This window comes from Lolium rigidum, chromosome 2 (assembly GCF_022539505.1).
Source record: "Lolium rigidum isolate FL_2022 chromosome 2, APGP_CSIRO_Lrig_0.1, whole genome shotgun sequence".
In the NCBI taxonomy this organism is placed as follows: Eukaryota; Viridiplantae; Streptophyta; class Magnoliopsida; order Poales; family Poaceae; genus Lolium; species Lolium rigidum.
Window position 1 is genome coordinate 192803702 of NC_061509.1, and position 14221 is coordinate 192817922.

At 43.6% G+C, this 14221-nt stretch overlaps 2 protein-coding genes across 2 annotated transcripts in view; one reads left to right on the forward strand and one right to left on the reverse strand.

Moving 5' to 3' along the window:
- Positions 1 to 3647, forward strand: part of LOC124692768 (70 kDa peptidyl-prolyl isomerase-like) — a 4624-nt gene extending 977 nt beyond the window's left edge. Inside the window, exons 3-12 of the mRNA XM_047226201.1 lie at positions 973 to 1233; positions 1314 to 1388; positions 1475 to 1555; positions 1642 to 1836; positions 1929 to 2194; positions 2290 to 2415; positions 2514 to 2660; positions 2753 to 2880; positions 3126 to 3246; positions 3331 to 3647. Coding sequence (XP_047082157.1) covers positions 973 to 1233; positions 1314 to 1388; positions 1475 to 1555; positions 1642 to 1836; positions 1929 to 2194; positions 2290 to 2415; positions 2514 to 2660; positions 2753 to 2880; positions 3126 to 3246; positions 3331 to 3528 — 1598 coding nt within the window. The 3' untranslated portion in view covers positions 3529 to 3647. The remainder of the gene's footprint in view (positions 1 to 972; positions 1234 to 1313; positions 1389 to 1474; positions 1556 to 1641; positions 1837 to 1928; positions 2195 to 2289; positions 2416 to 2513; positions 2661 to 2752; positions 2881 to 3125; positions 3247 to 3330) is intronic.
- A 513-nt stretch (positions 3648 to 4160) lies between these two features.
- Positions 4161 to 7674, reverse strand: LOC124690426 (U-box domain-containing protein 73-like). Its single transcript, XM_047223813.1, has 3 exons — positions 6939 to 7674; positions 6380 to 6436; positions 4161 to 5356 (listed from the first exon to the last, which is right to left on the reverse strand). Exons 1-3 carry the CDS (start codon positions 7554 to 7556, stop codon positions 4259 to 4261), a joined length of 1773 nt encoding a protein of 590 aa, XP_047079769.1. The 5' UTR covers positions 7557 to 7674; the 3' UTR covers positions 4161 to 4258.
- Between the last annotated feature and the right edge of the window lie 6547 nt (positions 7675 to 14221).

Consider the following 14221-nt stretch of genomic DNA (forward strand, 5'->3'; position numbering starts at 1 on the left):
GGTCATCTTGACTGTTGAATCACTCAAACTATAGAGTCGAAATCAAATGTGTGTGAGGTCGCCGGGATTTCATCCCTACGTGAATGGGCGCTGTTCAAACAGAGCGCGCTAGTAGCAGATCATGATTTGCATTGCTAAAGTTCTAACTCCAGTAATTCTTCAAAAAGTTGTGACTACAGTAAGATTTGAAATTTGGTACTTATTCGCAAAAAAAAAAAAATTGGTACTTCTTTTTTTCTTTCTAATAGATGTAGCACTTACAACAGAAAATGTTGCTTTTAGTGTGACTCTACTCAAGTGGGGATTCATCCGTGTTCTGTTTCCTGGTTCTTAGTCTCTAGTTAGGTCCCCTTCACTCACTCGATCTTGACCGTTGAATCACTGGAACTATGGATTTGAAATCAAATGTGTGTGAGGTTGCCGGGACTTCATCCCTATGGGAATTGGCCGCTGTTCAAACAGAGCACACTAGTTGCGAATCATGATTTACATTGTTAAAGTTATAACTAGAATAACTCTTCAAAAAATGATTTCATGGACGGTCTATCAAAATTATGCCACACCACTATTCCCAAAAAACTTGTCTGTAACTGAGTTACATGCACCAGATTTAGATCATACCTACATTGGGAGGGGAGGCCCCTACCTTTGTTTTTCATAAAAAAAGCCAAGTGAACTTGGTAACAGAATTGCTCCACAAGAGCGAAATTGATATGACAGAATTACGATGGATATTATTTTGCACTGCATTTACCGCCTTCCGTGCACGAGGTCTCAACCCAGCCCAAGCCTTAGCCTGTATATGATGCCCCGTATGCCTGCCGCTCCTATTAGCTGAAACAATTTAAGTTTGCTCTTAACTCATTTGAGAATTAACACTATGAACATTCTTAACTTCAAATGATGTAAATTACTAGGCTTCCAGGGCAAATGTATTCTAAGTGAAATGATGTTGTTAACCTCTAATCACAGGCCAAGTTATAAAGGGATGGGATATGGGCATCAAAACGATGAAGAGGGGCGAGAATGCTGTTTTCACCATCCCACCAGAGCTTGCATATGGTGAGGATGGCTCCCCTCCAGTCATCCCTCAAAATGCGACACTGCAGTTTGATGTTGAGCTTCTCTCATGGGCAAGTGTCAAGGATATTTGCAAAGATGGCAGCATTTTTAAGAAGATACTAGTTGAAGGCGAGAAGTGGGAGAATCCCAAGGACATCGATGAAGTTTTTGGTACTATACCATGCTCGTTGCAATGGTCCCCTTAATGCTTTTCCTGTGACTGTCAAGGTTTATTCAGTTACTTGGTGCAGTTAAGTATGAGGCGAGGCTGGAGGATGGAAGTGTTGTTACAAAATCTGATGGTGTTGAGTTCACCGTAAAAGAAGGTATATTGTTTGCCATTTTTGAACATTTGCATTGTAACTCTAGATTTGAAAGGCCATTTTCTCACGGAAGAATATTTCCTTTTCAGGGCATTTCTGCCCTGCCATATCGAAGGCTGTCAAGACTATGAAGAAGAATGAGAAGGTCCTGCTTACTATCAAACCTGAATGTGAGTTTCTACAGTAATGTAGTTCAGAACTCTTCTGGTTAATGTGGCAATGAAATCATATATAATATGCGTCATGTGGTGAACAGATGGCTTTGGTGAGGAAGGCAGGCCAGCCTCTGGAGACGGAGCTGCAGTTCCCCCTAATGCTATGTTGCACATTGATCTTCACTTGGTGTCCTGGAAGACAGTCGTTGAGATAGGTAACGATAAGAAGATCCAGAAGAAGATCCTTCAGGAGGGTGAAGGCTACAACCGTCCCAATGAATGTGCAAATGTCAAAGGTACATTTTACTGTTCCTCTTACATGGTATGATCTCAGAATGCTACTCCTGTCCTGTTATTTATATGTAAATGATACAATCTTACCCTGCAGTGAAACTTATTGGGAAGTTGGCGGATGGTACTGTGTTTGTGGAGAAAGGTCATAATAGTGAAGAGCCGTTCGAGTTTAAGACTGATGAGGAGCAAGTGATTGAAGGGCTTGACAAAGCAGTGCTTAGCATGAAGAAAGGAGAAGTTGCATTTGTGACTATTGCCCCGGAGCATGCATTTGGATCTGATGAATCAAAGCAAGATCTGGCTGTAGTTCCTCCCAACACAACTGTTTATTATGACGTTGAACTAGTGTCCTTTGAGAAGGTAGAATATTCTTAACATCAGAATCTGTACGGCTGAGTAATTATTGGTCATGGATGAAATCTGAAATCTGAAATCCTCCATCTCATTTTGTGCAGGAGAAGGAATCATGGGAGCTGAAGGACAACACTGAGAAGATTGAAGCAGCTGCTAAGAAGAAAGATGAAGGGAATGTGTGGTTTAAGATGGGAAAGTATGCCCGGGCTTCTAAGAGATATGGAAAGGTCAAAAATTCAAACCTCTTACTCAAAGTAACCTTGTCTCATGCAGATGCCTTGCATTAACTAAATGTTGACACTTAGTATGTTCTGTCCTGAATCAGGCTTTGAATTTCATAGAGTACGACAACTCCTTCAGTGAAGAAGAAAAACAGTCGTCGAAAGCACTCAAGTTGAGCTGCAAGCTCAATGATGCTGCATGCAAACTGAAACTTAAAGATTACAAGGGAGCAAAAGAACTGTGTACCGAGGTAATTATATGTAGAAACTAAGACATCTTGTCAACTATATATAGTTCTAACAAGAGATAATATCTGGGCTGACTATGAATTATGGTGTTCAGGTCCTGGAAACTGACAACACAAATGTGAAGGCCTTGTACAGACGGGCACAGGCACACACTCATCTTGTTGATCTTGATTTGGCAGAGCTGGATATCAAAAAAGCACTGGAAATAGATCCCGAGAACAGGTTAACATTCGTAGCTCTGATTTTATTTAAAGTCATGATCTACTAATAAACACTGAGTCACAAGTTTACTGGAAGAAATTCTATCCTTAGGGTGTAAAGCTCACTAGTTATTTTGTTGTAAGGCAGTTTGACATCACTGGGACCATTTATTTGGTCACCAATGACACAACCAGGCTTTGCAGTTTCTATGACTAAGTTTGTTCTATCCTCGCGTTGGGAGAAGTAATATTCCTTGTTTTTCTCAGGGATGTGAAGATGGGCTATAGGAGGCTGAAGGAGAAAGTGAAGGAGTACAACAGAAGGGATGCTAAATTCTACGGCAACATAATTGAAAAGCTGAGCAAGATGGAGGGCGAGGAAGCTGGCGTGAGTTCCCTGTTGTCCCACCTTGTTTCTATACTACATTGGCTGTCGATTTAGAGTTGGTTTGCTGTTGTTCGCTGCTTCCAGGGTGGCAGGAGCCAGGGGCCAAGCAAGAAGCGTGGCCTGTGGCCTTTGGCTAGGAGTTTCTTCACGACCGATGGCAGCAAGGAGTCCACGCTGCGACTCGTGCTAAGGCTACTGATCCCAGTGATGGTTTTGGTCGCGCTTTCTGTTGCTTACTACGTGCAGAGTGGAGTTCCTGAAATCGACTGCGTCAACTGTTGATGTGCCGATTCATGTGTCTGGGTTGTGTAGTGTCTGTCATCCATATGCTTTTGTGTTATGTCGTGATGGGTCGACTGCTCATGGTAAATATATTTGTTACGTTGTTTTGTTGACTGTCTTGTATGAATGCCCAAGAGCAACCTGGATTTACAAAAAAAAAAAAGGAGAAATTGATCTCCATAGTTCAACTAGAAAATATCCTCGAACTGCCAATATAAATCTGTAGATTCCATAAACCTGGCGGTGCCACACTATCTGATACCGTTTCTAAATAATGTATGCTCAAAAACCATCATTTTACATTAGTTTTTTCTTTCGAATCATTTGTTTACTTAGAGGTTTGCGCAGAAATGGTAACTGAATCCAGCCTTGAACCACTCCAGTTAGGATATGCGTAAACTTAATTGCATTGGCCCGTGTTTATGGAACCCAGATGGAAATGCTTAAATATACAAGCATTGTTCAAAGCTGAATTGTAACCAGGTAGCTAGTCCATAGGATGCACAGAATTTGTTGAGCAAAAGGATGCCAGGAATCAGAATTATATTTCTCACGAGGCAGTGAGAACAAGTTCAACTATACTATTTATATGCTTTGAGTAGTTCGTATAGTTCATCAAATTGTCATCACAGTCAACAACTGAAACTACAAAAAAAGTAAGCAAAGAGAAGTAAAGCTGCCTGGAACCCATACATGAACAACAGATACAGAAGGGCAGTATAAGATTGGTCTATTCGTGTGGCTGGAGAGAGCTTGGAAACATATCTGACAGAATCTTGATTATTCCTTCCACCTGAAACATCGTCTGCATCGGTATTCTCTTTGATGAAAGCTCCTGCAACCGCTCCTTGAAATCCTCCACGTTCTTCACTTTCAGCTTACTCACGTCCCTGTGAGCAATGATAAAAATCAAGGAAATCGCAGAGTGGATGCCCTGGGCCGTCACTGTTCCACTTGCATGTTCTTCAATGACGATATTCACCAGTTCCACAGAATGATCACATATCCTATCCAACACATCTGGAGATTTTGGCAGACGATCAAGCAGAAGCAGGAACTCATCAGTGACCATGAAGCATTCCAGCAGCATATCAGGCACATCATTTTCTGCAGCTGATGCATTGGCTTCCTCATCTGTACAGACTGCAAGGATTGCAGTGGCTGTCTCCTTCCGTACTAGAACATCCTCAATCTTGAGTAGATCACTGAGCATTTTCATTCCCCCTGTGTCCAATAATCTTTTCCTGAACACATCAAACTCTGACAGTATGGCAACTGTAGAAGCTACCATCGCCAAAAATGAGTCTGAAGTTCCAAGCTTTTCTGCCTTCTCGACGACTTTGATTAGAACAGCTGGTAGCTTATTTTGTCCGGCTAGGATCTCCCGGTTGGGCCTGTGCATGGACAAATTAAGGAATACCGAGATCCTGTCCTCCTCGACATCACGTGCCCATGTAGATTTCCATTTCTTCTTAAGATTTACGAGCACAGGGACCAGGCCTGGCCACTTGTCAAGGCAAGGATGCACTCCCTTGGATGTTTTAGACATTAGATGGATCGAATGCAAGGCCTCTCTCTGCAGTACTGAATGACCTGAGAACTTGTCTAGGATGTCTTGCATTTGTTCCTCTGAAGGTGGTATCAAGGGGGAAGAGAGCGTATCAGCAGTGGTAGAGGGGGGGAGGTCTGAGTGATCGAGGAACCACGCAGTAATCATGTCACGGAGGAGGTGGTTTGGAACTGTGAGTGAGTGGGGCAAGGAGTGACCAGTAACTGGGCAGGTATTTTTCTGTGAATTGAACCACTGCTGGTATGATTGATCAACAGACTGCAATCAAGGAAAGCAAAATATGGTAACTGGGTAAATACAAACCATGAGAGAATTTCATAGATAATTAGTGAAGTTAAAAACACTTTAGACAAATAGATTACAGTCCTCTTACAGTAGATGATCATGGCCACTAATGACCAACCTAGCATTCAGGAAGAAATGGACATAGTACCAATTGCTTAGAACCTACACCCACGCAACCATTTGATAGATGTAAGCATCCACCTGGCAGTTTCAGTATAAGTGGTGGGAGATATATTTCTTGGAAATAAAATGGTGAAACAAGTACATAGAATAAACAAAAATGAAAGAGAACAAGAAAAAATCCTGTCTTTTGGTCCCAAGTTTCTGCTCTTCAGAAACAATATGTCATAGTGCATCAATAACTACCCATTGCATCCAAGGATACAACCGTGCAAAACTACAGCACAATGGGAGCTTATATGATATTTAACAGCTTACGAATATCGCAATTTTCCAAATAAGTTACAAACTCAAGTACAAATATGAAAATTCGAACTACATCATAGAGCAGGAAGTGCAGATTATTTTATTATGATCCAGGAGAACATAAGCTGGTACCTTTTTTCTTTCAGCGCCCAATCAATTCGATTATTTGATGAGATAGAAACTATAAACATGTCGCAATTCAAGAGGAAATTACATTGATAACCAAACTACCCAGTCATTAGAAAGACGATCCCATGTAAAAGGTAATATGAGTCTCAACTTACATTAGTGAAGTCAGAGAACAGAACTTCATGATACTGATAATAATATCGGGAAGTTCAGTCCTGGTTGTGCATAGCTGCTATTGCTACCCGTTATTAACAGTTAATAACAAATCAACAACAATATTTTAAAGATTCACGATCAGTGAATAGAGCACTTGCTTGCTTTAGAACCATTTGCCTTTTTTGAAGGACATCAGTTATGAAGAACACAATTGAAACATCCAGTAGAAAATACAGGGTAGTTCATTTGGTGTGCAGGAAGCAACGGCAAGAGCTTGTGACTTACATGTCCAGAAGCCAATATAACAGGATCATCCATTGCTCCTCCATGCAGTGCATCAGCCTAACAACACAGCATAATTGTGAAATTAGTATATTGGTAAGGAGGTTGAGATGGGCCGAAAAAAATTGATTCCATGGAAGTCTCATACCGTCCTAAATAATGGAGTAGCTCACTGGAAAAAAAAAAGATGAAGTGGCAGAGACGGCTCAATCAATTTGATAGAATGCTACTGTTACACATGAATACACGATGCTATTGGACTTGAACAGAAAATAAACTTTTATCCAAATTCTAATAGTTCTTAAACGAAGAAAAGGACATGTGGTTCAGTTTGATTTTCAATTGTTCGCCATGTAGCATTGTGTTGTGTAAAGGCAAATTATATGGCAACAGCCAACAAGAACTACACAGCGAGATGTTCTTGCACAAAAATAAAAGAAAAGGCTAACAGACCAATTCATCATCGGAGCAACAGCAAGAAAGAGGCACGGAAACGAGGGGAACCAGAAGAAGACAGGAAACTGCATCAGAAATCCCAAGAACCAGAGACCGTGGCACTTACATTATCAGGAGCCCATTTGGTGGCGAAATCGCGCGGGAGTTTCGGGGGCTCCACTTTCTTGTAAGAGAGGTCCATGAGGCCGGCCATCGCCTGCTCCATCTCGGCGAACGCTGCCTCCCCTTGGGCGTCGCCCGCGGCAGCCTCTTGGATCTTCGCCAACGCACTTCGCATCGCAGCGGCGAACTCGGACCGCGTGCGGGTTGCAGGCTGCTGCTCAGACCTGGCTGCATCATCGATTCCAGTTGCTGGCGCCACCACGGGCACCGAGCCTGACGTGCCGGCGACTCCAGATGCCGTGTTCTGCACTCGCAGCATTCTTGCTGCTGACCTCGGCGAGGGGGGAGCGGAGCTCTTGCCGACGCCTAGAACCTTCTTGGCAGCCTTCCGCGCTCCTCGCAAGAATCTTGATGGCTGGCCGGAGGAGGAGCTTTCTTGCGCGCCGGCGCCAAGGCTGGCCCCGGTCCTCTCTTCTACTTCCTTCTCGACAGCGCGAAGCAGGTCCTCTTGCAAGGTCTGGTCCCCCTCGCTCGTGGTCGTGGTCGTGGAGTCGAGGGAGGCCGAACTCGCTCCAGGAGGCGCGCTCGTTCTGCCTCGGTTCCTCCTTCCCCACGTCCACATGATTGCTTCTTGGTTTCTTGGCGTGGGAGGAGTTCTTGGGTTGCTGCTGCTGCTGCCTGCCGTTGGGCTCCTTCGTGTTCTGAGTTTGGGAGGGACTATGTGAACTGAAGGCGAGATACGGTATTGGAGGCCTTTTATAGTCGTGAGGTCGTATGGCTTTGGGCCGCTTGGGTGTGCAAACGGCTAGACTTCTGTTGTCTCAGGTGGGAATTGCGGGTCGGTAATCATCTCTTGACGGACTTGCCTGTCTGATGAACACTGACCTGTGTCAAGCATTCCGTCGTGCTGAGCATCGTCTTCCAACTCGGTGATGGAAGGGCCTTTGCGTTAATTCCTCGAGTATGATTCACTGCATTCATCCTCTGCTTGGCATTTGATCGAACACGGCCAGCGCTCAGTATCGTGCTTCCCTTGCCTGGCATTTCGTCGAGCATCTGCGCCTCGCCACACCGGGCACAGAAGCAGCTCAGCTCACAGAGCGTCATCGGGAAGCAGGAAGCGACGACTCGGCCAGGCATCTTGTTGCACGGGTACTTGAACTGCACCTGAGGGTTGGCCCGGGCCGGGCCAGCACGGTGCGGGCTTGTCGTGCCCGCAGCTTCCAGTACCGGCGAGAGGGTCGGCACGCGGAGCGCTTGTGCAAGGAAGATGGGGTGGCCGGTTCCCCTCTGTTGCCGTGGCCATGGTCTTCGCGGCGGTGTCCGCCATGTGCATCGCCACCCGCACAGTGGCTTGCCGCTCTCGCGCTCGCCCGCGTGGTTGTAGACCCGCCGCAAATCGACGCGGCGTCGGTCGGCCCGTCTCTGACTCGCTATCTGGCTGGGGAGTACAGGGAGGACATGGGGACATGGAGGAAATCAGGAAGGGACGGTGGAGGAGAAGCGCCATGGCTGGGATGGCAAGATGCGGCGGAGGAAGCAGAGGGTGGGACTGGGAAGAGCATTGCAGAGGCGAGCAGCACGGTGGGGTTCCAGCGTGACAGATGAGTAGATTACACGAGCAGGTGGAATGGTTTTACATAGACCAACGTTACATGTTTCTGGATTTCCTTATGGGACTTATGAAAATGTGTGATTGTACTTCTAACTTTCTGAAAAATTAAACTATCTTAAAGTTGTTTATACAAAATTATATCAAAATTCTTTTTACAATCAACACTCTTTTGGCAAGAAGTTAGTGAAAAGAAAAATAGCGGTTACTAAATAGAGTGTCATTTGCCATCCGACCGATTAAGATGGACTAGATATTCATGATCTTGAGCTTAAAAACAGGACCTTCCTCGGTAAATAGTTGTATAAGCTCCTTACCGAAGATGGGGTCTAGCAAACTATTTTTAAGAGGAAGTATGTTGGCTCTAGTGCGCTATCCCTGGGGATTTGTATCTTTGGTTGGACTTATGGCGATAAAAAGAATCTTCTCATATGGTTCTTTCTCTATTAGGAATGGATCTAAGATAAGGTTCTAGGAAGATATATGGTTAGGTAATACCACTCTCCGGGAACAATACCATGCTTTATACACATATGCCAAATTAGCTAAGGTGGTGGAATCTTCTCCACCTAATATGACGTTCAGACGAAATCTTATTGAACCACGGCTAGCATATTGGCATGATTTGCTTATGCGCTTGGCTTCTGTCTATTTGACACTGGGATCTAATGAGTTTGTGTGAAATCTTACAGAAAATAGAATATTCTTTGCAGACTTCGTGTATAAAGTTTTGATTCTTCCTACTATGCCAATAATAAGATGATCTGCAAAATGAAGATACCATTGAAGACTAAGGTATTCGCTTGGTATAGAGGTTCTCACTAAGGATAACCTTGTAAAACGTAATTAGCACGGACGTAAGACATGTTTTTTTGTTAACAAGACGGTACAATAAAACACCTATTTTCCAACTGCCAATTTTCTAGATCTATATGTTCAATCATCCAAATAGGTCCTACATTGTACCCGCCACAGAGTGTTGCCAGTATATTTGGTAATTGACTAAATGGGGTGGATCGAAGGTTTAAGTTACTTATTAGAGTCGAAGTGCTTGCCGTTATTTGGTCGCTTTGACTCTGTCGAAATAACAAGGTGTTTAACAATAAAAATGCTTCTCTTATGCAGGTCATCTACCGGTGCAGTTCTTTGCTCCGTTCATGGTCGCTATTTCAGGATACGGAGATCGTGACTTCTTTACGAAGGTTTCTATACGGTTGGAGGACAAGACGAAGAAAAATTTATTACCCAACATGGGTGGCATCATAGTTTGATGCTTGCTCCACCTTCTCAGGGTTCTATTCTATCTCATGAGTGATGATATGTATTGAGCCTTTTATCCGTTGTAAATTGTTCGTGGATGGTGTGCACCTGCGTGCATCCTGATTATGCAGAGACCGGTTGTAAGCTTAAACCTTTTAAGTAATAAAGGACACTTTGTTAAAAAAATAATTATATCAATATTTATGAAATAAAACCGATACACGATCAAAGAGTATGAACATGAATCTAATTGTACTAATTTGGTTGCACAAATGTTAATGCTATTTTATGTAAAAGTGGTCAAGCTTAAAAAAGTTTCACCTTCTAGGTAAGATGGAAGTGCACTCTTTCTATGACGGTGCGAGTAGCTTTTGGTGTACTGCCTTGTGTGGCCATGATAGATGGAATAGTTTGTAGGAATGTGAACAGATTGGGTTGGATCAGATTGCTTATGCCATATTATTTACCATATCTTTTATTTTAAATTTGTATTGGAGTGGATATTGAAAGTTTGTGAATTTAAATGCAAACATATGGGAAAGCTGAGTTGAATCGAAAATGGGGCGGACCGGAAACAAGTCTGGTAATTACTTTTTACTACTCTACGGTAGAGGAAGCCCCTACGGTGTGGATTTTCTAATCAAGCAAGAGAGATAGAGAGAGAGAGAGGGAGACAAGAAGCAACATACAAATATTTACATTGAGAGGGGGTTTAGGAGAGAAAGGAAATCTGACAAATACTCTAATAGATAGGTAAATATAGTTGCAGCAAAGCTTGATAGGTATTTAATCTTTTAGCCTTGCAAGAGTCAATTGTTTATGAAAGTAAAGACATAATTTAGGCTAAAACCCAAGAATTGACAAGATAGTGTAACTATAATAAAGTAAATAGTTGAACCATCACAAATTAAGAGATAGACATGTTCCAAATGAATTTGATAACTCAATAACTACTAACTTTTGACTCAGAAAATTCAGATTATCCGGTTTAAAATATTTAGATATTTAGATAATCCTAAGTAATTTTCAGTTAATCCGCACCCACATGTTGTTTACTATACCATATCCGGGGCGCTATTTTGGAATCCGATATCCTTATCATCTGGATTCATTAAAATTGGATATAGATACATTAAAACAGATTTTTCCTGGTTCTAAGAGTTATAACCAATAACAAGGGGATTTCGTGGAACATCCCATAATCCTTTAATAAATAGTGGTGGTAACTCATGATATCATGCAAATATATGAGATAATAATATAATAAACTACCAATCTCATATGTAAGTTCCCAACGTATCATTTACAAACTTGTAATATTTTTTTGAGAACTAACTTATTAATAGTTGTAAGATTGCATAGGTTTCTTTTAATTGAGTAACACTCCATACATAACTCCAATTTTCATCCTGCCCCCCCCCCCCCCTAAAAAAAATAAAATAGACTCCAATTTTTATGCTGTCCACCTATGAGTTGTAGCAAAAAAAAAATAGCAATTTCACACATAGTCTTTATTTGCAGAAATTAATGTTGCGCCTATTGAGTGAGATAAGTGAAAAAATTCCTCTAAGAAATATTGTTGTTCTTCAACAATAATATTGATGTGTTTGGCAAAGGTAAGGGTGTGCAAAGTTTTGATTGAAACATTGAAAGGACACAGATGTCGCCTACATGGGGTGAATAGGCGGTTTAAAACTTTTACGAGATGAGCTTAACAAATGCGGAATAAAACTAGCGTTTACTTTGTCAAGCCCAAATCCTATATACTATGGTTCACCTATGTGCACCAACAACTTATGCTAAGCAATACAAGCAACTATGTGATAGCAAGATATATAACTTCAAGCATGATGGATATCACAAAGTAAAATGCATAAGTAAAGAGTTCGGGTATAGAGATAATCGAGGCACGCGGGAGACAATGATTTATCCCGAAGTTCACACTCTTGCGAGTGCTAATCTCCGTTGGAGAGGTCTGGTGGCTTAGTGCTCCCGAACGCCACAAATGGCCTCACCTTGAGGTGTGGTTGCTCGATGCACACCAACGCCACAAAGGCCTCACCCAAGATGGGGTAGTCACACCACACACCGAGCGCCACGAAGGCATCTCACCTTATTCTCCGGTGACTCTCGCCACAAAGGCCTAGGTCACGGTTCCACTAAGGGATTTCCTTCGAGGCGGAAACCGAGCCTTACACAAAGGTTGGGGCACACATCCACAACTTAATTGGAGGCTTCCAACAATTCACCACAAAGGTCTAGAATACGTCTAGGGTTCCAAGAACCCAAGCGTAAAAGCTTCTCACTTTCACTTCCACGAATCTTTGTGGAAAGCTCAAACCGATGCACCAAATGCAACGGAAAATCCTTCACTCCCAACTTCCACCAAAGCTAAAAAAGCTTGTGGGGGGAAGAAGAGAGGAAGAACAAAGGAAATTTACAAAGAACTTCAAGATCAAGAGGATTCCACTCACAAAGAGAGGAATTTGATTGGTAGAAAAGTAGATCAAGATCTCCTCTTTCTTTTCCCTTAAATGGGGGCAAGAATTATGGAGAGATAGAGAGATAGAGCAAGCTTCTCAAGTTCAACAATGGAGGAGAGAGAGAGTAAGAGAAGAAACAACCCAAGGAGGTAGAATGGGGGTATTTATACCCCCCCAGAAAAATTGAGCCGTTGGGGCATAACATGCCGGAATTTTCGGCCTAAGTGAGGGCCGGAAATTCCGACCCCACCAAAATTTCCGGCCTAGAAAGTGACATTTCCGGCCAAATTTCCGGGGGGGGGTCCAGTGGCTCATTTTTGTAGGTCCTTACCCGTTTTTCGGGGGCCTGAAATTCTGCAAATTTCCGGCCCGGAAATTCCGGCCTAGAGAAAACTGGGAGCAACAGCAAAATGAGAAAGACCATAACTTGAGCATCTGCACTCCGATTTTGATGATCTTGGGCTCGTTTCGAAGCTAGTAATAAGCTCTACAAGATCATACAGGGAACCATCGTAGTACATCAAGGGAGGACAGAAATAAATGATGAAAGGTTTGATATATCTAAAAAAGACATACCGGTAAAACCTCCAACCTCGAAAATGCAATAAGTTGCCCATGAAAAAACCATTTGAATGGATCGTAGCGAACAAGAGGGGGGTGAATGGCGCTACGGCAAGTTTTAGTCTTTTTCAATTTTTAGTGCAACGGAAGGTAAAGGTGATAACTTTAGCGATAGCGGTGATCCTACAATGATCCTAGGACAAGTGCAACAAGCAAAGGAATCAACAAGATAGTAAGAGTAAGGAGCGGGACAACCGTGGGCGCGGAGACGAGGCGAGGTTTGTTTCCCGCAGTTCCTTCCACAATAGGAAGTACGTCTGCGTTGAGGAGGTGCTAGTCTCACACAAGAGACTAGACGGCCACACCACGAAGGAAGGTCTCACCTTCTTCCTCGAGAAAGCTCCACGAAGGTGCTCCCCCTTCTCCACTAAGGCACCGGTCAAGGCGGTGATTCCTTCACAAGGTTGGGGCGAGCTCCACACCACAAGGAGGCTCCCAACAACCCATGGAGCTAGTACAACACCAAGCTAGCCTCCATGGATGCACTTTCTCCAATGTCCCACAATAGGAACCCTAACACCAAGCTCCACTAAGGAATTCAAGGATTGGTGAAATCTCTCTTGGTAGAACTATAGATCGGGGTCTCCTCCACCACTCCTCAAAATTTGGGCAAGATTGGTTGGATGGTTGGGGAGATCCTCAAGGATTAAGCTCAGCAACAATGGAGGAGAGAGAGAGGGAAGAGATAAAATCGTGTTGGGGAAGAAGGAGCCCTTAAATAGGCTCCTCCAAATCCAACTGTTATGTCCAGTTTTTGCCTAAGCGGTACTACCGCTTTTGGGAACAGGTACTACCGCTCTGAGTTCGAATTCCCCAGATCTGGTCCACGTGGGCGCAGAGCGGTACTACCGCTAGAGGTACCGCTTGAGGTACCGCAATGGGGTCCAAACCTTACTGGATCCCAAGCGGTACCAGAGAGGTACCAGAGCGGTACTGCCGTAACTAGTTTACGGTACCTGATGACGTGGGCATTACCCTTCGGGTAACCGACGTTGCCCTATCCTGTATTGTCTAGTTGGAGGCCCATGAAGGCGCTTGGAGGCAAGACGGGCCACCTGGACGGTGCACCAGAAGATTCCTTGACGGGCAAGACAAGGAAGCAGCCGAACAAGGGAAGATTAGATTTGAAACTACTGTAAACCTAGTCGTACTCGGTTAGACCTCTTGAGACCTGGCCCCCTATATAAAGGCCAGGAGAGGGGCTGCCGAGGGGGACACAATCAATCTTAGCAGTCTTAGCCACCAAAAGTCTAGAGCTAGGTCATCATAGCACTTAGCCTCTCGACGAGATCTCAACCGAACTATTCGGCA

What these genes read in the sequence shown, in the direction of transcription:
- LOC124690426 (XM_047223813.1), bottom strand. Translation starts at nt 7,556, where the DNA reads ATGTGGACGTGGGGAAGGAGGAACCGAGGCAGAACGAGCGCGCCTCCT. An exon ending in CCAAATGGGCTCCTGATAAT is followed by an intron (nt 6,437 to 6,938) that starts GTAAGTGCCACG and finishes CTGTGTTGTTAG; the next exon opens with GCTGATGCACTGCATGGAGG. An exon ending in TTATATTGGCTTCTGGACAT is followed by an intron (nt 5,357 to 6,379) that starts GTAAGTCACAAG and finishes CCTTGATTGCAG; the next exon opens with TCTGTTGATCAATCATACCA.